This window comes from Rhinoraja longicauda, chromosome 1 (genome assembly GCF_053455715.1).
Source record: "Rhinoraja longicauda isolate Sanriku21f chromosome 1, sRhiLon1.1, whole genome shotgun sequence".
NCBI lineage: Eukaryota > Metazoa > Chordata > Chondrichthyes > Rajiformes > Arhynchobatidae > Rhinoraja > Rhinoraja longicauda.
The window spans coordinates 67,139,668-67,167,437 of NC_135953.1; the positions used below are offsets into that span (position 1 = coordinate 67,139,668).

The following is a 27,770-nucleotide window of genomic DNA, read 5'->3' on the forward strand; positions in this document are numbered from 1 at the left end:
GGTGGACCAAGTGCTCCTGGACCGAACGGCTGGCAATCAATATATCGTCTAAATAAATAAAGACGAACGGCAACCCTCGACCCACCCGGTCCATCAGACGCTGGAATGCCTGAGCTGCATTTTTAAGGCCGAAAGGCATTCGCAACCACTCAAACAGTCCGAACGGGGTGATGGTCGCTGTTTTCGGAATATCCGGCGGGTGGACCGGGATCTGATGGTATCCCCGCACCAAATCAATTTTTGAAAATATTGTAGCCCCCTCCAGGCTAGCTGAAAAGTCCTGAATGTGTGGAATCGGGTAGCGGTCCGGCCGTGTTGCCGCGTTGAGTCGACGGAAGTCACCACATGGTCTCCACCCCCCAGATGCTTTGGAAACCATGTGCAAAGGGGATGCCCACGGACTACTTGAAGGCCGAATGATTCCCAACCTCTCCAAGTTTAGGAACTCCTCTCGCGCCCTGGCCAGCTTGTCGGGTGGAAGGCGCCGTGCCCGGGCAAAAACCGGCGGCCCTTCGGTTGGAATGAAATGGACGACCCCGTGCTTCTCCGAAGGTGAATCAAAACGCTGGACGAGAAGCTGCGGGAAGTCGGCCAGGACCGCATCATACTGACCGGGAGCCGTGGTGATGGACTGGATGACTAGGCTGGGTGGGGCGGCGCTTGTAGAAGCCTCTGGCCCAGTATCCCGAGGCCGTACATCAGCCAAGGGTTGTAGGCCCCTCCCTCGGACGTCTGCGACCAAGGAAAACGCCCATAGGAAATCTGCCCCCAATATGGCCTGGCCCACATCCGCAACGATGAATTCCCAACGGTAAGTCCTGGACTCGAAGGACAAGGACATGGTCCTTTTACCGTACGTACGGATGGTGCTACCATTCACTGCAATTAGGGGCGGGCCCTTTTCCCCCACTCGAACTTCACAGTCATAGGGGGGCACAATACTTACAACCGCTCCCGTATCCACCAGGAAAACGATCCCGGTAGTCTGATCCGTAGCGTAGAGGCGGTGGTTACGGCCAACCGAGACTGCCTCTACAGTCGATCGGCCCCGGCGTTTCCCGGAAACGAACACGGGGATCTACAGCTTCGGGCGTCGCTGCCCCACCGCCGATGGAAAGAGCACCAGCGACGCCTATCCGGCTCTGTTGGTCGAGCCCGCTGCCAATGAACAGGCGCCGCCGCCCTCTCTTGGCGGGCCGGCTGCGCAATAGCGGCCGATGCGTCGCTCTCCCGGCCGCACTCCCGACTGCCGCTGGGCCTCGAGACCCGGTTAACGGAGCCGTCTCGGGCGTTGCGTTCCCTCACCAGCGTGTCTGCCTTCTCGGCGAACGCTACCGGCTCTGCAAAAGGGACGTCCGCCAACACCAACCTGACGTCCCCAGGTAGCTTCTCCCGGAAGGCCGCCTCAAACATCATACATGGCTGATGGTCGCCCGCCAACGCCAGCATCTCGGACATCAGCTCCGACGGCAGCCGCTGCCCCAGGTCTGGCAAATGGAGGAGCTTCAGAGCCCGCTGGCTCTGGGCCCAGCCGAAGGTCCGCAGCAGGAGCTTCTTAAGCCCCACGTACTGCTCCGTTTGGGGTGGACTGGTCAGGTATCGGCTGACCCGCGCAGCCACCTCCGCCTGCAGACAGCTCACCACATGATGGTACTTCTCCTGGTCTTCCTCCACCTTCTTGAGATGGAACTGTGACTCTGCCTGCACAAACCACAGGTGCGGCTGATGGGCCCAGAACGGCGGTAGATGGACTTCGCCCGCGCTCGCTCCCGCCTGCGACATGCTGCTGCTTTCTTCCTACGTTCGAGGTCACCAATGTAGTGAGTCCAGACGAGTGGTTTTATTGGAATCCTTTATTAGTATCAAAACCCGTAACCAACGCGACTGACTTCTTCCTGGACAAACACTACTTTACTTAATAATCTAATCTCTAATCTGGTTTGGCGCCAAGCATTTAAATACCCCGCGCTTCCTTAACCCATGACCGTAATCCAATCCGAGGGTTCTATTACCTGGCCAATCCCTATGTCCCTACAAGCCAATAATTTTCTTATAGCTTATTTTGAACAATAATGTATTTATTATTGACCTAAAATGTATAGGCAGATTATAATCCCAAAGGATTTACTATATTATGCATGAAAATCTTTGTTCACTTTACTCTCTATTTTGATGCATTTTGTGTAAATCATACCAATGTTTTAACTATATTATTTGCAGGTGAAAGAACAGGATTTCTAAAGGTTGTCCTCATAAAATTAATCCTCACATGCATTGTCAGCAATTTTCATTGCTTTAAAATGAAAAGAAAAATATGAAAACACATAAATATATCATAATGGCATGGGCAGGTCAATTTTGCGTTAACTCAGATAATATAGCATGGAAAAAGAATTGTTTTAATTGTGAGAGATAATTCTCAAGTGCGACTGACACGCAAGAAAGACGAGCATTCATACAACCTTTCACAGCTTTACGATGTCCAAGATACTTTACAGCCAATTAGGTATTTATGGAGTGTGGTCATTATTGTAATGTAGCAGCCAATATGTGCACAGCAAACTCATAAATATTAAATGCAAAAATGACTAGAATCTTGAAGGATATATATTGCTGAAGAACAGCCCCTTATTCTTTCATATTCTCCGTTGAAAGCGCGAGAGACTCCACTTTAATGTCACATCTGGAGGATTGCACCTCGATTGAAAGAGCATTTACTGTGAGTTACACTGGAGTGTCTGCCTAAACTACCGTTGTGCTCAAATCTCCAGACAGGGAATTAATCTAATGCTCTACTGATTCAAAGGTGAGAGTACCACCCATTAGTCAATTATGCCTCCAGTACAATATAAATGTAGTTATTCAAATGACTAACCTGATCATATTACCTTAGGCCGAAAATGGGCATGATCAAATAAATCTAATCAATTGTAATATATACTGTATAAAATGTACCAAAGTAGATTATAAAAAGGAAACCAGGTATTGACACTGCGTTGGATAGCCATCTAGCTTTTTAAGGAAGGAGACTACTGCAAACATTGCAATATGCATAAGAAGGTTGTTAAAGATCCATATGAAGAGCCACTAGTTGAATACAAAGCCACGTTGATTCAAGGAAGGAAATGCAAATGACCAAAGGGCAAAAAACTGTGATTTTATTGGAAGAATATATTAAAGTGGGAATACTAATTGGGACTTTCCAAAGTTTCCCGTTGGGATCAATATTGATTCCAATGAAAATGAAGTTTTGTATTCCGAAACATGATGAAAACTGGACAAAATTTCCTGACAAAACTAAATTTATAAGAAGCTTCACAGAAGTAGCAAACATTGAAATAATATATCTTGGGGGATAGAACAAAAAATAAATGAGGGAAACATGTCCCATGTTTCCAAAAATTGAGAACTATCAAGGGATGAAGTCAAAAGATGCCTCGAGTCTTACTTAGTGTTTAAGTTGTGAGATTAATGAAATGCACAAATTCCTTGTATGTATACATACTTGGCCAATAATTTTTTTATTCAATTTTTTATTTTTTTAATTCAAATTGGCAATGCAGAACTTGTGATCATACAGGGGCCTTGGTTAATGTGTTAGTTCCAGTTACAGAGTAACAAAGGTAGCATTCAGGCATCAAAAATACTGCAGAGAACAGTGAGGAAAATTATCTATAATGTCAACAATCTGAATGTAAAGGAAAGTTGGAGAAATTTGAGCATTTAAGTACAGAAGGACTGCTTCTGAAAGGCAATCTAATGCCTGCTGGATCCGTTCATTAAAGACCTATGGGAGTTTGTGAGGGAGCATGTGAGGCAGTGAAGGCTAAAACTTTCCTCCTGGGGTCTGAAGGTCCCACTTAAAATGCAACTGTGGTTTTGATTTATTGTGGCGATTGATTTGTTCACATTAAAGATAAGGGCTCCTCTGCCTGAAGGTTCAGATGCAAAGTAGTTCAAAGCTGAGTGGATAAGTATCCTAGTTATTTTTAAACAGAATACAGCCTGGTCTCCACCTGGTGGTTAGACTGGCTCAGCAGATAATGTGGCTACCCCACAGTTCCAGAGATCTGGATTTCATAAGTGATAGGAGCAGAATTAGGTCATTCAGCCCATCAAGACTACTCCGCCAATCAATCAAGACTGATCCATCTTTCCTTCTTCACCCTATTCTCCTGCCTTCTCCCCATTACCCGACACCCGTATTAATCATAGTCTTAAAAATATCCATTGCCTTGGCCTCCACAGCCTTCTGTGGCAATGAATTCCACAGATTCACCATCCTCTGACTAAAGAAATTCCTCCTCATCTCCTTCCTAAAGGAACGTCCTTTAATTCTGAGGCAATAACCTCTGGCCTAAACTCTCCCAGTTCGGTTTAGTTTATTGTCATTTGTACTGAGGTACAGTGAAAAGCATTTGTTGCGTGCTATCCAGTCAGCAGAAAGACAATACATGATTACAATCGAGCCATTTACAGCGCATAGATACATGATAAGGGAATAACGTTTAGTGCAAGGTAAAGCCAGCAAAGTCCGATCAAGGATAGTCCGAGGGTCACCAAAGAGGTAGATAGTAGTTCAGCACTGCTTTTTAAGTTGTTGTAGGATGATTCAGTTGCCTAATAACAGCTGGGAAGAAACTGTCCCTGAATCTGGAGGTTTGCATTTTCACACTTCTAGACCTTTTGCCTGATGGGAGAGGGGAAAAGAGGGAGTGCCTGGTGCAACTTGTCCTTGGTTTATGCTGCTGGCCTTGCCGATAGAAGGGAGGTTGGCTTGTGTGATGGTCTGGGCTGCTTCCACAATTCATAGAAACATAGAAAATAGGTGCAGGAGTAGGCCATTCGGCCCTTCGAGCCTGCACCGCCATTCAATATGATCATGGCTGATCATCCAACTCAGTATCCCGTACCTGTCTTCTCTCCATACCCCCTGATCCCTTTAGCCACAAGGGCCACATCTAACTCCCTCTTAAATATAGCCAATGAACTGGCCTCAACTACCTTCTGTGGCAGAGAATTCCACAGATTCACCACTCTCTGTGTGAAAAAAAACTTTCTCATCTCGGTCCTAAAAGACTTCCCCCTTATCCTTAAACTGTGACCCCTTGTTCTGGACTTCCCCAACATCGGGAACAATCTTCCTGCATCTAGCCTGTCCAACCCCTTAAGAATTTTGTAAGTTTCTATAAGATCCCCCGATATAAATTCGCTGTAATTTCTCTTGGATGGAGCTTTTCCTAAACCTTTTCCTAATGCATCCTGATAAAATGCTTTCTATGGTGCATCTGTAGAAGTTGGTGAGAGTTGTAGGGGACATGCCAAACTTCCTAAGCCTTCTAAGGAAGTAGAGGTGTTGGTGTGCTTTCTTGGTCATTGCTTCAATATGGATGGTCCAGAAGAAGTTGATGGTGATATTGACTCTTAGTAATTAGAAGATTTCAACCATCTCTACTTCGGCACCGTCAATGCACCGCACCGCTTCACTTCCTGAAGTCGATCACTATCTCTTTTGTCTTGCTGACATTGATAGAAAGGTTGTTGTCTTGACACCAGGACACGAGGTTTTCAATCTCCTTCCTATACTCCGACTCATCATTATTTGATACCCCGCCCACAATTGTGGTGCCATCTGCGAATTTGAAAATTTAATTAGATCTGTACATGGCTGCACAGTCGTGGGTGCACAAGGAGTAAAGAAGGGGGCTGAGAATCCATCCTTATGGAGCCCCCATTTTGAGGATTATCATAGAGGATGATTTGTCCCCTATCCTTACTGATTGGGGTCTGTTGGCCAGGAAGTCAAGGATCCAGTTGCAGAGATGAGTGCTGACACCAAGTCCCACTTGTTAGGTGATAAGCTTAGATGGTATAATGGTATTAAAGGCAGAGCTGTAGTCTATGAATAGGAGTCTGATATTGGTGTCTCTCTTATCCAGGCGTTCTAGGGATAACTGTAGGGCTAAGGCGATGGCATTGTCCGTGGACCTGTTGGGGTAGTAGGCAAACTGCAGTTGGTCAAGGCCACAAGGTAGACTGGATTCAATGCATTCCATACCCCCTTCAAGACATCCTCTCCACATCAACTCTATCCAGGCCTTTCACTATTCAGTGCGTTTCAATGAGGTCCCACCTCATCCAGACTTTGATCCAAACTTTGAAGGCTGTCTGCACAAGGATTTGCAGGTTCTCCTCTAACTGAAAGTGGGCTTCCTCTGGGTGTTCTGGTTTCCCCAACATCCCACAGAGATGCTAATTGATTAATTGGCTACCATGATTTACCCTTTAACGTAAAGGTATAGCAAAAAAAACCCAAAGAGAAAGAAGAGAGAATAAGTTGCATAATACAAGGAAATAAAGGGAAAATAAAGGCAAATGAGATAGCTCCCTCGGAAGTTGGCATGGATGAAAGTGGCCAAGTAGTCTGTGTCATTATAATTATATAATGTTCATATTTCAACTATAATTCTTTAACATTACACTAATATTACAATGAAATCCCAGTTCCGCCCGACATAATTTTACCCACATAATTATTGCACTTAACTCATTAGTTTGGCACTTTAGACAGCTGAAAAGTTCTCACAGCAGTTCACGGTGAGGAAGAAAGGCCCAGGTAGAGGTAAGGAGTGGTGGAGTGTTTCAGTAAGCAACTTTGAAGGAAGAGAGATCTGTGATGACAAAGCACCAGAAGACAGGAGTACATTCATTCTCATTCTCCACTGTGATGTGGAAAGAACAGGTGAGGAAAGGGTGAAGAAAGCACCCGTACCAGAACCTTTGACTCTGACAATCAAAGAGCACTGTGGACAATCCATTTTAAATATGACTATCCTTAACAAGTTTCCCTCCTTCTATGTCTGCTACATGGCGGCATGTGAGCTGAGATTCTAATTAATGGGTCCACCATAAACCCAATCCCATTGCAGACTGGGGTTAAACATTGGTGTGATATAGCCCTATCCTTTTCTCAATCTTTCTCATTGCAATATTGCATCTGATCCCCAACAATATTCTCACAGGAGTGAAGTTAATCAAATGGCATTTTTGTTCACCCAACATCAACGGCACTCCAGGACCAAGACCATTCCAACCTCAGTCACTGAGCTCCAAGTCAGCAATATCTCCTTCATTAACCCAAACCACGGAACCAGCTTTAAATGTAACATTTGCACAACAAAGGCCCTTTACCAAGCTGCCCTCACTGCGTAACATTAACTCCCAAAGGTAAAGCTCCATGATGCAACCTGGAAAATAGAATACCTCATATCGTTGCAGCCAATCTTTGCAGGGGCAGGTATTGGTACTGAAATTAGCAATAACATCCTGCAACACACAGCACATTTTTTGACTGCAAAGTGTTTGAAGATGAAGATCGGAAATGGCAGTATAAAGCTCATGATCTGCTGAGCAGCAGTACATCCTCTTGTACCCTTAAGAGACATGGACAATTCACAGCAGGTACCTCAAACCACTGGAGAGGTAGAACTAATGCAGTTTTTGCAAAACTATCCAAATCCACTTGGAGGATAAGCAAACCAATGTGAACATCCTCTTCAAGACTAGTACGAAAACTCTAATCGCACATAGTTGGTTCCAACAGGTGGGTTCATTGTTGACATGTTAATACTGGAAACCAATACTTCATCTCCACAATTCATCATAACAAGAGATCACCAGAAGATAGACACAAAAAGCTGGAGTGGCTCAGCAGGACAGGCAGCATCTCTGAAGAGAAGGAATGGGTGACGTTTCGGGTCGAGAATCTTCTTCACCAGGAGCAATTGTTCAAGATTGTTGTCAAAGCTCCGAGGAAAAACATAACATCCCACCAGTCATGGGCATCCCTGGCCATTGATTGCTCACTCAAAGTAGTGAAGAAGCAGTCAGAATGGTTTTGAGAACCTTGACTCTCATCATTGGGGACACATGAAAAACCCAGATTACATGGCAGAAGGGGCAGACCACCTAGCGAATCACTCACTCACCCGTCTGTCAAGCACCTCCAGTCTCACCTGTGGCAGAGTCTGAAAATCCCACAACGGCTTCATCAGCCTGTTCTGAACCCGCAGAACAGCAAATCGTCCTGGATCCAGAGGGGCCATCTAAAAAAAGAACCACCAAAGGAATCTCAGACTATTACTGGTTAAAAAAAACAACTTGTTGCAGTTAGATGATACTACAGATATCTTTTAATTGTCGAGTAACTAGGGATCTCATGGCAGATCATCATTTTATTGTACCTAAAGGCTTTATCACAATTCATTTTTTGACCAAATTTCAAATGGAAAGGGCGTGGAAAACCTTTATTTTAAAACTGTAAATAACATATTGGTGTGTCATGGTTGTCAATAAACTCCCAATGCCTTTGGTTTGAGAACTTCTTGAATTTTTGTTTCAGTTAAGGGTACTGGGCAAAGGCCCACCTTTCAGGTTCGGAATAGAGCACAATAAACATCTCAAATGTTCAACTTATTGCCCTTATCATTCCCAACAATTAGAAATCTGGATAAACTTGCAGAATCACAGATAATTACATATTTTGTGCAGAAATTAGAGCTGGAATAAAACTATGTCCTTGTTCATCAGTCACTTAAAGTTAACATGCAGGTACAGCAGGCAGTGTAGAAAGCTAATGGTATGTTGGCCTTTATGACAAGAGGAGTTGAGTATAGGAGCAAAAAGGTCCTTCTGCAGTTGTACAGGGCCCTAGTGAGACCGCACCTGGAGTACTGTGTGCAGTTTTGGTCTCCAAATTTGAGGAAGAACATTCTGGCTATTGGGGGAGTGCAGCGTAGATTCACTAGGTTAATTCCCGGAATGGCGGGACTGTCGTATGTTGCAAGACTGGAGCGACTAGGCTTGTAGACACTGGAATTTAGAAGGATGAGAGGGAATCTTATTGAAACATAAGATTATTAAAGGATTGGACACGCTGGAGGCGGGAAACATGTTCCCAACGTTGGGGGAGTCCAGAACCAAGGGCCACAGTTTATGAATAAGGGGTAGGCCATTTAGAACGGAGATGAGGAAAAACTTTTTCAGTCAGAGAGTTGTAAATCTGTGGAATTCTCTGCCTCAGAAGGCAGCGGAGGCAAATTCTCTGGATGCTTTCAAGAGAGCTAGATAGAGCTCTTAATGATAGCAAAGTCAGTAGGTATGGGGAGAGGGCAGGAACGGGGTACTGATTGTGAATGATCAGCCATGATCACATTGAATGGCGGTGCTGGCTCAAAGGGCCGAATGACCTACCCCTGCACCTATTGTCTATTTAGGTTAAACCCAAATCCTAGTTCTCAGTCTGTTACCTTGTAGGTTACAGCTCCTCAAAAGTTTATCCAGATACAATTTCAATATGATGCAAGTTTATGCCTCGATTGCTCATTCAGCAGAAGGCTCAGGAGTTCAACAATGTTTCCTCAGTTCCCTGCTAAACATTGTACAAAGTATCAATCCATGTCCCTTGGTTATTGATATCTCAGTCAAGGGAATTAGGTCCTTTTTGTTCAAGCTGTCTGGACCTCCCAGAACTTTATACATCTCATTTAAATTCCTCCTCAGTTTGCATTGTGCCAAATGTCTTCAGGCAGTTGACTTTCAGTTTTTCCAACTATCTATCTTTTAAATTCATTAACAATTCTTCTTAACACAAAATGCGTATGCTGTGCCCATCTGACCCTTGTGCGCAAAGGTTATAGCTTAATTTTTTGGATCCCTTTCAAATTTTTTAGTTTCCTTTTCTTTTAACCATTTTGAAACGTTTCATTAAAAAAAAAAAATGATGAGGAAACTGTGCCCAATTTAATGGGAAAAATTGTTATGCAAATTTGTACATTTTCAGCCATTTTAATGAAACTTTACCAAGACAAAACTCTTTAATATAACATGTTAATTTGAACCAAAATGTTGAAAAATATAAGTACAGTCGGACGAGCTCACAAAGTAAATAATTTACCCTGGGATGATATAGCTCTAACTTTAGTGCCATGCTTTTAGAATCAGTGTTAAAGTATGTCAAACATTACACCTAACATAATGTGCATTTAAAATTCTGTAACTGTGCAACCACAGTATTGTATGCACATAATTCTGCTTACAATATATCTGTAATTTTTTCAATTAATATGTGAAACACATTGTAGATACAGTGCTTTTAAGCCAACTGCATCTCAGTACACAAAATGCTGGAGTAACTCAGCAGGTCAGGCAGCATCTCGGGAGAGAAGGAACGCTATTGGGTGACGTTTCGTTACCCATTCCTTCTCTCCCGAGATGCTGCCTGACCTGCTGAGTTACTCCAGCATTTTGTGAATAAATCGATTTGTACCAGCATCTGCAGTTACTTTCTTATACATCTCAGTACAGGTATGTTTTCCATGCTTTTTGATGTCTCACCTTGCTGATCAATAGCATCATCATGCCGACCGTCTTCCTTTAGTTCACTTATCACCTGATCTGAATCCAACACATCTCCCATTTTATCCTGGTGATGTGTCGTAGATTTTAATCCCTGTTTTGTGTAAAAACATATATTCATCTTAGAACAGAGTGTTAAACGGTATCAGATAGAACTATCATCTGCACGAGCTTAACGAAAAAGTTAAACTCATTCAGGGCTTAGTCTGATGATACAGCCCAACCCAATTCTTACAAACTGCTTCAATACTTAGATCTCATAGCTGCTAGAAAACTCCGATTTAACATTATCACACAACAATTGTAATTAAGCAACAACTTGTAAATATTCAAAACACAATATTTTTGGCATTATGTTGGATTAAAGAAAAGCTTACTTCTTGTTTAAACTGCTCCTGTGGGGTGTTATTTGAAGCTTCACTCTTGGGTGTTCGGCAGGCTTCGACCATCGTCATTATTTTGGAATCAACTGCGTCCCTTATGTCCAACTCAGCATTGTCTGATAGAGCAATGTGTACAGTCGAAGTTTCCAGGTCCCTCTGGGGATCATCTTCATTTTTTGCAATGGAAAACAAGACAATACAGTGAATTTCATCTTTTAAAGTAAATAAATATTTCCTAAAGGAACACAGAATCAGCAGCAAGGTATTCCTTTACTGTATGCACTTTTTAGTTCAGGCTTCAACTGAAACCTTCAGTTAAGGCTTCACTTTCAGTTTAGTGTTAACTGTCCTCAATGAATATTTCCCAGCCCACAGAATGAAGTACACCTATCTTAGGATAAAGGAGTTCCCAGGTGGAATAATATGAATATTATTATTGGGCAGTATTGACAGCAATCAGTGAACTTTATAACCCAGATTTTTTGTCTCTTGTACATCAGGATGGTACCTGGGATGGAAATGCAAAAATGTTTAAAGCTGAAAACTGATGCAAGTAGTGGGAGGAACATGAGAAACAAATACAAAGGAGATAAAGAACAAAGTGCATCAGATATCATTTCCAATATTAAAATTGGCTACTTTCCACATATTGATAATCCCAGTAATGAATTTCCAGAATCTTTCTGATGATAGCTCACGGGACAAGTCTTCTCACATCAGTTATTGGCCTCTTTTTAGGCTTCAAGAAGGGCTAGTTGTTAGTGGACTGGGAGACTGAGGTGCCATCAGTGCCAGAGGCATGCGACTGATTGAACGTTCTCCCAAAGATTTCTGGGAAAGGCTCATGGGTTCTGGGCAAGTTTGCAGGCTTCAAGCAACATTGCTCTGGGGAACAGGGGAGAGGAGGGCATGGTGATTGGTTGAATGGTGGGTGTCTGGAATGGTGGTGGAAGCAGATATGATCATGGGTTTTAAGAGGCTTTTTGATAAGCATATGAATATGAAGGGAATGGAGGAATATGGACCACATGCAGGCAGAAGTGATTATAGAGTCAGAGTCATAGAGTGATGCAGTGTGGACAAAGGCCCTTCAGCCCAACTTGCCCACACCGGCCAACATGTCCCAGCCACACTAGACCCACCTGCCAGCATTTGGTCCATATCCCTCCAATGCTGTCATATCCATATACATGATAGAGTAATAGATTAGTTTAATTTAGTATCTTATTTGTCACAGACATCATGGGCCAAAGGTCCAATTCCTGTGTTGTGCTGTTTTACTTTTTATTGGGCATGGGAAATTATTTTTAAAACATTGTAAATGACAAGATAGATATTCCAAAACATTTTCATCCAACATATTTACAGAACTTTGCCTTCGCGCACATTGAGGTGAATATCAATCAATAGTGCTATTTTAAATGCCATTTGGTTTCTCACTAGTAGGTCCACTCAGAATAGAAAGTCACTGAAAAGTTCTGTGGTACGACAAAGCAGAGTGTGAGCCTCATCTAAAAACATTTCAAATGAGCATTGCACTGCCCTCACCTGCATTTTTTACGGGCTCTTCCTTTTGCTCATTGCAGAAGGATTTCAATTCAGAGTCATCCTTGATGTTTGCCTGCTGAGTGGTAGTAATAACAATTGTCATCTCAGTTTGCTCCTCCTGTTGGGGTTGAAGCCATGATTAAACATCAAACATCTGAAGATTCACAATGAGATTTACTTAAGAAAAAACCCCAACATTTTTTACAATCATAAATATTGTCACCCAGAATAGTTGTAAATACAGCTTTCAAGAATAATCTCTTTGTCAGTCAAAGGGAAAGTATTGGCAGTGCAAAAGCACCCTGGCATGATAACCTGGTTAGTGAATAGAATTGGTGAACATACCTTATCTGTATTTTCAGTCTGTGAATTATTGAGGGCAGAGGAAGCAAGCTGCTCAAGTCGGGATACACGGTTGCGGCTATTTTCCTGTAATTGTAGTGGGGAATCCACTCTTGCCACCCCTTCAAACATCTGCGATCGCGTGAGCAATGGGGACAATCCTGGAGATGTGGACTCATTCGTTTCCACTCTGGTAAATGTTGGGCTTGTCTCTCCATTTATTCTCACCTTTCCATTTTTCTGCAATAATATGTATGCATAAAAGAAAACAATTCAGATCAGATATTGACTCCATAGTTTTAGAGAAAAATAAAGATTGTAAAATGTCATCATGATGGAAAATAACATTCACAACTGCCAATTACACAGAATATAATCTAGAAATTTATTCAAACATCAATTTCTTCTCTGAACTACCTATAAATAAAAGGCCAAAAAATTGTAGGTTAACGCATTTTTAAAATCTCAGCTAATACTGCCTCTAAAAGAGCAAATATATTGAAATTTGAATGCTGTTGGATGCACGGATTTGGAGTATTGCAAACAGTTCAGGTTGAGATCAAACTAGTAGTTTACAAGGATTTAGCAGAAGAAAAAAGGCAAAATACTGCAGATGCTGGGAATTTCAACTAAAAGAGAAATGCTGCTTCTAGAAAGCAGCCAGATTTGCTAGTATTTTCAACAGTTCCTATTTACTTTAGCTTATGCTCTCCATCAATGAACACACTAACAACAGTGTTCTCAACTTGCACCCAGCATCTTTAAACCCGCACAGGTCATGAAGACGCAGCCAAAAGTGGTCCAACTTGGTACACATACAACTAATTAGTTATATACAGCTGAAAGAGGGTAGCTGGTATTGGCTCTTTTTAATAACTGCCTTTATGTAAGGGAGGAACTAACATCTGACCAGGGTTAGTACATTAAAACAAAGATTATTCCTTCAACTGTTCCTTACCTTAAATGATTTCAGCACTGTCTGTGAATCTTTTGGTTGCGAATAAGGCTTTGGAGTCAACATAGGCACTGCCTTGGAGGCAACAGTTTTGGTTGGGGATGTGACCGTTGCAGTAAAGTTAGTCTGGGGTTGGCTGCTGGGAATTATCACTGCTTCAACAGTGGCAGTATATTTTTGGATTGGCAAGGACTGCTGTCGTAAGTATTTCAGTGAATTATTTTCCCTTGTAGGCGAGCATGAAGAATCTGAATCCACTGACTGACTTCTCTCCAGGAAGTTTGGCATCTCCAGGCGTTCAAGAACAGCTTCACTGATCATAAATCTCAGTGAATACTTCTTCAAAATTTCTTCGGCTTCTTCTGGCGTCCTTGCTTTTTTATATGCCTCTTGGAGTTCTTTTTCTCTGTATTCCCTGAGATTCAAAAGTACAGCCAAAAGTCAGGATCAGTTTTTAGGTATCAAATGAAACAGATCAGTTCCTCAATCGTACATTTCAGCCAAAGCCAGCCAGCTGAATTGCAGTCAGTTTGGACTCCAGTTTTCACCTCTTTTATTTAACTCTATGAATTAATGACTTTGTCAAGAAATTTCCTCTCATTATCGAACAAGAATTTAAAAATATGTTGCAGTCACTGTAACAGGAAAAGGACAGCTTGATATTACAGTACAGAAATAAACTTAGTCATTGAGTCACAAAGCAACAAAGCAGGCCATTCAGCCCACCAGGACCACTCCAACCACCAATTTACAGTAATCCTACACTAATCCCATGTTTTATTCCCTTCACATTATTATCAACCACCCATCCCCAAATCTTAAACTCAATTTCACACTAGGAGCAATTTACATTGGCCAATTCTATGATCAAAGTGCAATGAAAAATTATCAACAGAAATTCAACTGTTGGCCCAATTTCATGGGTATTTTAGATCAAAGTTGTGTCAAAGTTGTGGGGGTATGGGGAGAAGGCAGGAACGGGGGTACTGATTGTGAACGATTAGCCATGATCACATTGAATGGCAGTGCTGGCTCGAAGGGCCGAATGGCCTACTCCTGCACCTATTGTCTATTGAATGATTCAGAAGGCACAACTGGCCTTTACAGTTGTAAACTTTATCTAGCTTCAGTGTAATTAAAAAATATATAAACAGCAATGGCTTAATTGTTGGATATCACTGTTAGTTAACATGCATCTTTACTGATACTTTTAAGTTCTGTTTTCCGGTGCCTGTGACAATGCAAGATTCTTGACTCTTGGCTTCATTATGGTTGTCCATGCAACACAGTGGATTGCCCTGGGAAACACAAGATTGATTGGCAGTGGGCCAATGAGTCATCCACTTTGGTTTTTGCTCCTCTGATTGGTGTTTCTGTTGAGCAGAAAGGGGTTTCATTTACCTTTACCAGTGGAGCAAAAGGTATAGAAGTGTAAAAACACACACCACCAGATTCAGGGATAGTTTCTTCCCAGCTGTTGTCAGTCAACTGAATTATCCTTCCACAACCAGAGAGCAGTCCTGAACTCCTATCTACCTCTTTGGTGACCCTCGGATTATCCTTGATCATACTTTGCTGGCTTTACCTTGCACTAAACATTATTCCCTTATCATGCATCATCTATACACTGTAAATGGCTCAATTGTAGTCATGTATTGTCTTCCTGCTGACTGGTGAGCACGCAAGAAAGGTTTTTACTGTACACGTGACAATAAACTAAACTGAGAAACAAGGTGATATCATATGTAACAAAAGTCCTAAGATGTATAAAACTATGATGAAAACTTAATGACTAATGGTTTGTATGAAGTAACTTAAAGAACAGCTGTCTTCGTGGAGAAGGTAAGGAGGCAGGGTAAAAGGCAATCCTTTAAGGCCATGGATAACAAGAATGCAGGAAATACTTTCCATTTCCTCTCCTCCTTTACATCACTCACCACTATAAACCAAACAGTGGAAGAGAGATGGCGACACCTCTTCTTTGTAAGGCAAATCAGTGTGCAGTATGGGAAGAGGCATTCTATTGATCCTGAGCCCTGGTTCTCCTGTAAACATATTCACTTTCCCATTTTTTTAAAATCGGAAAATGAATATGTTTACAGGAGAACCAGGGATCAGGACAAATAGAATGTCTCTTGCCATACCCCACACTTCTTCTTTGCCTTATACCTATGCTTGAAGGATTAATCCTACCTCCCCTGTATACATGATTGGACCTCCCAGATTGGGCCAGGTCTAGGATTAGAAAAATCAAACCTCCCTTCTTGTATCCAGAATCATCTTCCAACCCTCCAACTGTCCCAGACAACCACATCCTCCTGTGGCTTGAAATTTGTTCACATTGCTGTGGACCCAGATGTAGGCTACTTGTCTGCAGCTGACCTGTGGCTTCTCCAAACATGGCCTGCCCAACAAGGAGGCTAGACTGCCAACAAGACTAGAAGTGTGCTTGTAAAGCAAGCTAAGCAAGGTGTCGTCAAAACTGAACACTAAGCAGAAAAACCCAGGCTTCCTGATCAAAACTCTTCTCTGCTGCTGTTGACCATATGCTTGGCACACCTAACCCAGTCAAGTACAACAACTATATTGGGCAAAATTGTCTCACAATGAATGACAAAAGCATCGGTTTATAACAAAATTGCAGCCAAACATACTTTTCTTCCACAATTTCTTTGTAGGTTTTAATGCTCCTCCGTCTCTCTGACAAATTGCGTTCCCCACTCATTATTTTTTCCATGATATCTCGCTCCTCCTTCCGTTTGATCAAGTCCTGAGATGCACTTCTCCGCCTATTCTTCCAGCGAGCCAAATCCTGCAACAAAAAAAACACATTCTTCTTCATGGAGTAATGTCTGGAATTTAACATCCATCCTTTGTGGCAGAAACAAAATCAGTTGTTTTTACACTGAGCTTTTCAATTTAAAAAGAAAACGACGAGGCTCTTTGCAGGGCCATTTTATCTTGAGTTGGAAATCCTTCTGTTCTGGGAAAAATATGTTAAATTGGTGCTGCAAAGATTCTGCTCCAGTTTCAATCAAAGTCAACCATCCCTAGCAGTATAATTCTATTCCTCAGAAGGTCCAAGGTATCATAGAGAGGAGGGGAAAATCAGGTAGAAAAACACTGGGGTGGATGAACAAAGGAAGGACTGCAGTTGGAGGAGCGGTGGCAAATTAGAGAAAATGGTAATTAAAGTTATGAGAGAAAGGGAGATGGGAGCATTAGTGGTTGGGCAATGAGATGGAGCAATATTGCTGGTCAGCATTTGGGAGATAGAGCAGGATTAGTGGTCAGCCATTGGGGGGGTAAAGGCTACGATGATTAAATAACATAGAGGTAGAATGCCAGCAGGGTTTTGGTTAAAAATTATGTCAATGGGATGATTGAACAGCTGAATCTAGAATTGATAGAGGTACAAATTAAGCAGGGGATGGGAGTTGAATTGGTAACACAATGGAGAGGAGTGAACAGAAGGAAAATACTGACATATAAATGCAAGCAAGAGAAAAGTGCCTCAACTTGTGGAATGGGAACAGTTTGGACAAGAGCAAAGAAATAGGACCAAAGAATGCAAAGAAATTAAGGAGGGAACATTTGATTAGCATCGTTGATTGGGAGGTGCAGAACCAGGTAAGGGAGATTTAAGCATTTCCCTATTTTTAGATGAGGTTGCTGCTCATCTGCTACTGCATTCATTTAGTTCCTCCATTATTAGGGACCTGCCAATACTAGGTATACAAGTCTAACACCAGAACGTCTTGCAGAGTCAGCACCGAATAATACTGGCTGGGTGGGATTGGGAGAGGGGGAAAGAGGAGAACACAAAACCCATCCATCCACTGTAATATTATCCCAATGCTATCTAAAATAAATCCAATATATTATCCCAATACTATCTAAAATACAATCTTTTGCAGGTCTGTCTGCATCAGACACTTGCAAACACAAAATGTCAATCTCCACAAACGTTTTAAAAAATAACAGCGAAAGGTGGCTTATCTTGAAAGGTTGGCTGATTTCACCCATGGATGCCTCAATGCAATGTACTAATGTACTGTTTAATATAAAGAATAAAGTGCTGGTGATCCTGCAAAGCCCCCTGGACCACAGGCCTTCACGGTCAGGTTAAGAAACTGTACTTACAACTGGATTTGAAAATGGAGTCAAATTTGGCGACTCTTGTACATTGTTTCAGTGTACTATTTCTATACACTTGTACTGTATAGAAGTGCTTATGTATAGCAATACTTGTATTGAACTGTATACAAAAATGAATTTAACTGTACCTCAGTACATGCAACAATAAAGTACCATTGAACCATTGTACAAATGGTAACATGTTCCTTTGAAATGGCTTTTCCCCACTAATTTGGCAGAGATAATAACCCACTTAAAATTTCAGCGTAGTTCTCAATGAATTCAGCAAGCAATGCACAAAACATCAAGGGCAAGAATATGCTGCCAACAATGTCCCTCCCGAGTTCACCAGTGACCTACAAATCAAGCGGGTAGTACTTTAAGACTTTATTTTTAACTATATGCCAATACACTGATAAGTCGCGTCGATAACTTTCAAAGGATGAGGATAATTATGATGGGGTTCAGCAGCTCCTGCTCCTGTCTTTGCAAGCTGCATTTTGATGCCAGCTGAATGGTAACCAGCACTAAGGTGTAGGATAGGAGATAACAGCTTTAGCAGGTGATGGTAGATGCAGATGGGGTATCATGGCAAAGGATAGACACAAAATGTTGAAGTAACTCAGCAGGACAGAAATGGGTGACCCTTCACATCATGGCAAAGGGTTTCTTTTCGAGCTTACATCTTGCCATTTGTCCTGGTCTTCACGCAGTTGACGGTGAACTTTGTGTACTTCCTCATGGCGTGCTTTACTATGGGGCTGTGTTGGACCATCATCTTCTGTTCTCATGTCATTCATACTGACGCTCCTGCAGAGCAATTTAAAGAAAGTGCAAAATTGTATTTACTTTTCACAATTAGTGTGTAATAATTACTGTACATTCATCTTCCACAAGGGGGTGCCAGAATTAATTAAGTAAAATTATATTCAGCTTATTCTCAAGAGTAATATTCATTTCACCCATGGGGACGATTTAATGTGTAAAGCCGCACTTCTACTTCCAGAACCATCCATCAGAATGACAGGTTCACTGTCTCTATTTGACAATCTTTAGTAACATTCCAGGGTTTAAATCCAAGTAGATTTCTTAAACAATTTATTTGGATCTATAAATCTTTAGTTCACAAGACTAATCGGAAATAGCCATTTAAAAATGTCAAGAGTTGCTGCAATCAGGAAACATTCCTCAAAGACCACGACACATCGTTTGGGATTATGTAAACCATTACTTGAGTACTGAGCCAAACTGCACATTCAGTCCTGAAGTTAGAACGTTTTCAATTCACGTTCCCAAGATGCAAAACTGGGAGGTTGTTGCATATAAAATTACAATTAAGCTACAAAGTTTACATTCTTGCAATTCAGAATTTATTATTACAACTGAAGTATTTTATGGTGAAAAATGTGAAATTGTGGCATGGGTTCCCATTCAGAACTTGGACTATCTTGAGGGATGCTCCTGGAAAGGAATTATATCCGAATCAAAGGAACAATCCGCAAACCAGCCGTATAAATTTATCCCTGACCTGACTTCTCTGATGTTTTCAGTTAAAAACAGATGGGTAATATTTTAATACTCAAAGCATTCTTCCCATTATGTGGTGTGATTTATGATCTGGGAGGAGATGTCCAACTGGAAAACTGCAAGTTGGTTTGGCCTCAATTCATTCAGTAAGGTTAAAACAACAAAGGGAATTGATCAACCATAACTTTTTGTGCTGAATCTGTTAAAAGGAAATTAAATGTTGCAAGCCAAGCAATATAGTAAAATGTGAAACAACAACAAAAAAAGCCAAAAAGTGTCAATGGGTACCCAAGAGACACGTTTATTTTCATGCAATCCACAAAACCTGTGCAATGTTTAACAGAACACAGCTATCAAGCGAGCCAACACAGAATCAGCAACAACTTCCAACCTGAATGAAACCTGCTGCACACGACATATGGAGTAACTAAGGAAGCATTATCCTTTCAAGTGCTCAGAGGTACATAGCATGCACGCCATACATCAGACAAGTGATAGTAATTATAATTTGTATTCACACAATGTGAAAGCAATAGTATGGCAAATGTATTTGCATAAGTGGCAAGAATGAGATTGTCAGAAATTCACTGATTAATATTCATTTAATTTATGTTAAAGTGAAGCAGCTGTGTGAAATATGAGAGTCAACATACATTACAAATTGTGCAGTTGTTATGCAGTCATAGAGCATAAAAACAGGCCCTTCGGTCCAAATCATCCATGCTGACCAAGATGCCTCATTTCCCCAGGTTTGGCTTATATCCCTTCAAACCTTTCCTTTCCATGTACCCGTCAACATGTATTTTAAATGTTGTTATTGTACCCATTTCAACTACCTCATATGCAGCTTGTTCCACATATCCACCACCTGCTATGTGAAAAATCTGCCCCTCAGGTTCCTATTAAATATTTCCCCTCTCACCTAAACATATGTTCTCTTGATCTTGATTCTCCTAGTAATAAAAGATTCTGTGCATTCACGGTATTTATTGCCCTCATGATATTATAAGATCACTCTCAGCCTCTTGCACTCCAAGGAATAAACAATGAACCATTGTACATTTCCATGATCACCATCTGCTTTCACATCTTAACCTTCCATATCTCGTCTCCCTCTCCCCTGACTCTGTCTGAAGAAGGGACTCGACCCAAAACGACACCCATTTATTCTCTCCAGAGATGCTGCTTATCCCGCTACTCCAGCATTTTGTGTCTGCCTTTCCTGGTAGTTACCCATCTACTGAAGAAGGGTCTCGACCCGAAACGTCACCCATTCCTTCTCTCCTGAGATGCTGCCTGACCTGCTGAGTTACTCCAGCATTTTGTGAATAAATACCTTCGATTTGTACCAGCATCTGCAGTTATTTTCTTACACTTCTTATACTTTCTGCCTGTACTTCAAGTGTGACCATCTCATTATAACTCCTATCTAGGAACACCTTAGTCTCCTGGATGATCCCGACTTTATTCAGCTTCAGGTCCAGTTCCCTCAGATGGTCAGTCCCACAGGTAGAGTTCTCTGGGGACTAGACATTTCCCAGACAGATAAATCGCCCTCTCAGGATCCCATACGCCCTAACCTTCCAGAGCAGCCTATCAAGTGGAATCTACCAAAGACATTGCTGAAGTCCATATCGACTACCCTTATCAATCTTCTTGGTTAGTTCTTCAAAAACAAACACAATCAAATTCATGAGATAGTCTCCCATGCATAAAACAATGCTGATAATCCCTAATCAAACCATCTTTCCATGTGCATGTATAGCTTATCCCTCCGAATCTTCTCTAGTAACTTTCCTAAAACAGATATTATGCTTACTGAGTCCCTCCCACTGGGGGGAGGGACTCAAACACAGATAGCTAATAGGCAGTGTGTGAGGCAGGAGGCAGAAAAGGGAAACACTCAGACCCAATATGTAGGAGAGAAAGAAGTGAAAAGAAATAAACTGAGAATAAGAAATGATGGGTCCCTTAAATGTGTATATTTTAATGCTAGGAGCATTGTAAGAAAGGTGGATGAGCTTAGAGCCTGGATTGACATCTGGAAGTATGATGTTGTGGCGATCAGTGAAACATGGTTGCAGGAGGGTTGCGATTGTCAATTAAATATTCCAGGATTTCATTGTTTCAGATGTGATAGAATCGGAGGGGCAAGAGGTGGGGGTGTTGCATTGCTTGTCAGGGAGGATATCACAGCAGTGCTTTGGCAGGATAGACTAGAAGGCTCGATTAGGGAGGCTGTTTGGGTGGAACTCAGAAATGAGAAAGGCTTAGCAACACTTATAGGGGTGTATTATAGACCGCCAAATAGGGAACGAGAATTGGAAGAGCAAATATGTAAGGAGATAGCAGATATTAGTAGTAAGCACAGAGTAGTGATTGTGGGTGATTTCAATTTTCCGTACATAGACTGGGAATCACATTCTGTTAAAGGGCTGGATGGTTTGGAGTTTGTAAAATGTGTGCAGGATAGTTTTTTGCAGCAATACGTAGAGGTATCTACCAGAGAAGGGGCAGTGTTGGACCTCCTGTTAGGAAATGAGACGGGTCAGGTGACGGAGGTATGTGTTGAGGAGCACTTTGGGTCTAGTGATCAATGCCATTAGTTTCAATATAATTATGGAGAAGGTCAAATCTGGACCAAGGGTTGAGATTTTGGATTGGAGAAAGGCTAATTTTGAGGAGATGAGAAAGGATTTAAAAGGAGTGAAATGGGACATTTTGTTTTATGGAAAGGATATAATAGAGAAATGGAGGATATTTAAAGGTGAAATTTTGAGAGTACAGAGTCTTTAAGTCCCTATTCGGTGGAAAGGAAAGAATAATAATTTGAAAGAGCCGTGGTTTTCCAGGGAAATTGGACACTTTGTTCGGAAAAAGAGGGAGATATACAATAAATATAAGCGGCAGGGAGTAAATGAGGTTCTTGAGGAATATAAAGAATGTAAAAGGAATCTTAGGGGATGCCATCGACACTGCTCTTCACACTGCACTGACCCACCTTGAACACCAGGGGAGCTATGTGAGGATGCTCTTCCTCGACTTCAGCTCTGCCTTTAACACGGTCATCCCGAGCAGACTGGTCACCAAACTTTCCGACCTTGGATTTTCCCAAACCATCTGCAAATGGATCAAGGACTTTCTGACCAACCGCCCCCAGACAGTCAAAATAGGCCCTCACCTCTCCTCCACCATTACACTGAGCACCGGCTCACCACAGGGCTGTGTGTTGAGCCCCATCCTTTACTCCCTCTACACTCACGACTGCGCCCCCACCCATCCCACCAACACCATCATCAAGTTTGCGGATGACACGACTGTGGTTGGACTCATCTCAGAAGGAGATGAGACAGCCTATAGGGATGAAATCCAAAGGCTGGCAGCATGGTGTTCAGTGAACAATCTGGTCCTGAACTCCTCCAAAACAAAGGAACTTATAATTGACTTTAGGAAAACCAGTGGAGATTACGACCCACTCTACATCAATGGGGTCTGTGTGGAAAGGGTACCAGCTTTCAGGTTCCTGGGTACGCACATCGCAGAGGATCTCACCTGGTCTACCAACACCATCACCACAGTAAAGAAGGCACAGCAGAGACTCCACTTCCTGAGGATCCTCAGGAAAACCAACCTGCAGGAGAAGCTCATGTTGTCCTTCTATCGCTGCTCCATCGAGAGTGTGCTGGCATACTGTATAACCACATGGTATGCCAGCTGCTCAGAAAAGGACAGGAAGGCCCTTCAGAGGGTCATCACGACGGCCCAGAAAATCATCGGCTGCTCACTGCCCTCCCTGGAGCACCTGTTCAGCCTACGCTGCCTCAGTAGAGCAGGCAAAATAATAAAAGATCCATCCCACCCCGGCCACCGTCTGTTTGTTCATCTGCCCTCTGGTCGACGTTTCAGGTCGATAAAATCCCGAACAAACAGACTTAAGAACAGTTTTTACCCCAGGGCCATACGAGAACTGAACACTACCTTTGCACTAGGCAACACTAAAAAATCTTTGTACTTAACATAATTGTATTTAATTGTATTTATGTATTTATTTGTTTTTGCATTTATTGCATATATGTTTGTACGCACCGTCAGGATTGGCTATTTTTTAATTTCGTTGTACTCGTTGCAATGACAATAAATGAATATTATTATTATTATTATTATTATTATTATAAGAAGGAAATTAGAAAAGCGAAAAAAAGATATGAGGTTGCTTTGGCAAGTAATGTAAAAGTAAACCCCAAGGGGTTCTACAGATATGTCAAAAGCAAAAGGATAGCGAGGGATAAAATTGGTCCATTAGAGAGTCAGAGTGGACAGCTATGTGCTGAGCCGGAAGAAATGGGGGAGATATTAAACAATTTCTTTTCTTCGGTATTCACCGAGGAGAAGGATATTGAATTATGTGAGGTAAGTGAAACAAGTAGAGTAGTGATGGAAATTATGAGGATCAAAGAAGAGGAGGTACAGACACTTTTGAAAAATATAAAAGTGGATAAGTCTCCAGGTCCTGATAGGATATTCCCTAGGACATTGAGGGAAGTTAGTGCAGAAATAGCAGGGGCTATGACGGAAATATTTCAAACGTCATTAGAAACGGGGGTGGTGCCGGAAGATTGGCGCATTGCGCATGTTGTGCCTTTGTTTAAAAAAGGTTCTAAAAGTAAACCTAGCAATTATAGACCCGTTAGTTTGACGTCTGTGGTGGGAAAATTAATGGAAAAGATACTTGGGGACAATATATATAATCACATGGATAAACAAGGCCTGATTAGAAACAGTCAACATGGATTTGTGCCTGGAAGGTCATGTTTGACTAATCTTCTTGAATTTTTTGAAGAGGTTACCAGGGAAATTGATAAGGGCAAGGCTGTAGATGTTGTCTATATGGACTTCAGTAAGGCATTTGACAATGTTCCACATGGAAGTAATGGTTGACAACTGTATGTCAGGTTGGAGGCCAGTGTCTAGTGGAGTACCCCAAGGATCTGTGTTGGGTCCACTGTTGTTTGTCATTTACATTAATGATCTGGATGATGGTGTGGCAAATTGGATTAGTAAGTATGCAGATGATACTAAGATAGGTGGTGTAGTTAATAATGAAGTAGAGTTTCAAAGTCTACAGAGAGACTTGGGCCTTTTGGAAGGGTGGGCTGAAAGATGGCAGATGGAGTTTAATGCTGATAAGTGTGAGGTGCTGCATTTTGGTAGGACAAATCAAAATAGGACGTACAGGGTAAATGGTAGGGAATTGAGGAATGCAGTGGAACAGAGGGATCTGGGAATAACTGTGCATTGTTCCCTGAAGGTGGAATCTCATGTGGATAGGGTGGTGAAGAAGGCGTTTGGTATGCTTGCCTTTATAAATCAGAGCATCGAATATAGAAGTTGGGATGTAATGTTAAAATTGTACAGGGCATTGGTGAGGCCGAATCTGGAGTATGGTGTGCAGTTCTGGTCGCCAAATTATAGGAAGGATGTCGACAAAATGGAGAGGGTACAGAGCAGATTTACTAGAATGTTGCCTGGGTTTCAGCACTTAAGCTACAGATAGAGGTTGAACAGGTTGGGTCTTTATTCTTTGGAGTGTAGAAGGTTGAGGGGGGACTTGATAGAGGTTTTTTAAATTTTAAGAGGGACGGACAGAGTTGACGTTGGTAGGCTTTTCCCTTTGAGTGTGGGGAAGATTCCAACAAGGGGACATAACTTCAGAATTAAGGGACAAAAGTTTAGGGGTAACATGAGGGGTAACTTCTTTACTCAGAGGGTGGTGGCTGTATGGAATGAGCTTCCGGTGGAAGTGGTGGAGGCAGGCTCGATTTTATTATTTAAGAGTAAATTGGATAGGTATATGGATGGGAGGGGATTGCAGGGTTATGGTCTGAGAGCAGGTAGATGAGACGAGGTTAGAGAAAGTGGTCGGCGTGGACTGGTAGGGCCGAACGGGCCTGTTTCCGTGCTGTAATTGTTATATGGTAAGTTTTACTGAATCATAGGCTTTACTTTGTCAGTCATATTTTAAATAGTCCAAGCACTGAAACATGGGATACCTAAAGCTAATATAACCTCAACAGCCCTGAAAGCTGACAGGTATTTTCATAAGTCTACTATTCCTGATCATCCACAATCTCATTCATTTTCGTTCTTCACTGACTTGCTTTCCTTGGGAAGACAATAATGAACTAAAAAGTGTAAATAACACAATTTAAAAAAAAGCTTATTATTTGAACCTCATTGAACTCTCTTTCTGATTTCCACAGTCACTCTTTTTCTTGAAATTTTGTAATTTTAATTGGTTAAATCTTCAAAACATAAATTCACAATATCTGTAGATCATCATTACAGGAAGCTAGTCTTGACAATAAGATGATTTTATAAAGTGTAAGCCTGATTGTTCTCAATGGATCTTCCAATCTACACATGTTTTATACAACTTCCTCCAATACCACTGGCAATTTAAGATTTTCTCCTGCACTAAATACTATGGCCACTTCATCAAGCCCCTCATCAATTTCCACAAACGTACTTTCATTTGTAGTTGAAACCCAATGTGTCCTTGCTTACAGCAAAATATGCAGGTGCTGTCATGGGACCATGTATTTCATTTGCTTTGATTTTAGGTCATCAAAATTTTAAACAACATTTTCATAACATCCACATCATAATTTCTATTTCTTTATTTGACTGTTTCCATCAAATTTTCTTTGAGCTAAAACTGAAGTAAAATTATTTATTTGACTGGATAATGCATGGCATTCAGCAACAATGAGTTACAGTACTTGCAGACAGACGCACGTACAGTTTTTGATTATCTCGACAAAACGACTTCCCAATACTAGGACAGATTTTCCAGCATCACTCTTAAATCTTATTACAGTTCAAAGTGTCAATTGAAAGGCCAGTGGCACTTCACCCACATCCCAAGATATACTTCCTATAAGATGCCTTTCCCATTCATCAATTTTACTTAAGGGCCTGTCCCACTTTAGGCGATTTTAAGGCGACTGCCGGCGACTGTCAAAGTGGTAGCAGATCGCCAAACTTTTCTTTTACCCGACGACAATGACCACGACAATGCCGAGTCAGGTCGAGATTACACCGTCTTCAGAAACATTGTGAAATTCCCACGCTATCAATGCTTCTCCGGCGTCCTAATTTTCGCTGAAATCACTGACAGGTCGGTAAGTACTTGAGAGTTTTGAACTATAACATCTTGTATGGGTTACTTAAAAACCAAGCTTTATTGTAACAAGGCATAAACTGGATTTACTTCCAGTTTACTAATAGCTGTATTAAAAATAATAATTTTAAAAGTGGTTGAGTGGATTTTTGTGAAAAGTGTGTGGGGATTCTTTGAAAATGTATGGGAGATGCATATCTGGTTTCTGGGTTGCATATCTGGGATAGGAGCCCACTTTAAATGTACTGGCTGATGGCCATAAACATCGCAAAATTCCCACGCTTACCTGACCGTCAAACTGTCGCCTCCAATAGACAATAGACAATAGGTGCAGGAGTAGGCCATTCAGCCCTTCGAGCCAGCACCGCCATTCAATGCGATCATGGCTGATCACTCTCAATCAGTACCCCGTTCCTGCCTTCTCCCCATACCCCCTCACTCCGCTATCCTTAAGAGCTCTATCCAGCTCTCTTGAAAGCATCCAACGAACTGGCCTCCATTGCCTTCTGAGGCAGAGAATTCCACACCTTCACCACTCTCTGACTGAAAAAGTTCTTCCTCATCTCCGTTCTAAATGGCCTACCCCTTATTCTTAAACTGTGGCCCCTTGTTCTGGACTCCCCCAACATTGGGAACATTTTTCCTGCCTCTAATGTGTCCAATCCCCCAATTATCTTATGTTTCAATAAGATCCCCCCTCATCCTTCTAAATTCCAGTGTATACAAGCCTAATTGCTCCAGCCTTTCAACATACGACAGTCCCGCCATTCCGGGAATTAACCTAGTGAATCTACGCTGCACGCCCTCAATAGCAAGAATATCCTTCCTCAAATTTGGAGACCAAAACTGCACACAGTACTCCTGGTGCGGTCTCACCAGGGCCCGGTACAACTGTAGAAGGACCTCTTTGCTCCTATACTCAACTCCTCTTGTTATGAAGGCCAACATTCCATTGGCTTTCTTCACTGCCTGCTGTACCTGCATGCTTCCTTTCAGTGACTGATGCACTAGGACACCCAGATCTCGTTGAACATCCCCTCTTCCTAACTTGACACCATTCAGATAATAATCTGTCTTTCTATTCTTACTTCCAAAGTGAATAACCTCACACTTATCTACATTAAACTGCATCTGCCATGTATCCGCCCACTCACACAACCTGTCCAAGTCACCCTGCAGCCTTATTGCATCTTCCACACAATTCACACTACCCCCCAGCTTAGTATCATCTGCAAATTTGCTAATGGTACTTTTAATCCCTTCATCCAAGTCATTAATGTAT

At 41.9% G+C, this 27,770-nt stretch overlaps 1 protein-coding gene across 12 annotated transcripts in view; it reads right to left on the bottom strand.

The window, feature by feature from the left end:
- The window catches only part of LOC144593565 (LIM and calponin homology domains-containing protein 1-like), a 304,848-nt gene that overhangs the window by 41,373 nt on the left and 235,705 nt on the right, over positions 1-27,770 (bottom strand). For 11 of the 12 annotated variants that reach the window (XM_078399362.1, XM_078399356.1, XM_078399372.1 and 8 more), the window contains 8 exons: positions 18,465-18,591; positions 16,299-16,456; positions 13,648-14,059; positions 12,693-12,929; positions 12,348-12,465; positions 10,794-10,966; positions 10,396-10,510; positions 8,016-8,105 (listed from right to left, as the gene is read on the bottom strand). In XM_078399362.1, coding sequence (XP_078255488.1) covers positions 8,016-8,105; positions 10,396-10,510; positions 10,794-10,966; positions 12,348-12,465; positions 12,693-12,929; positions 13,648-14,059; positions 16,299-16,456; positions 18,465-18,591 — 1,430 coding nt within the window. The remainder of the gene's footprint in view (positions 1-8,015; positions 8,106-10,395; positions 10,511-10,793; positions 10,967-12,347; positions 12,466-12,692; positions 12,930-13,647; positions 14,060-16,298; positions 16,457-18,464; positions 18,592-27,770) is intronic. The other variant, XM_078399328.1, reaches the window with a different exon arrangement.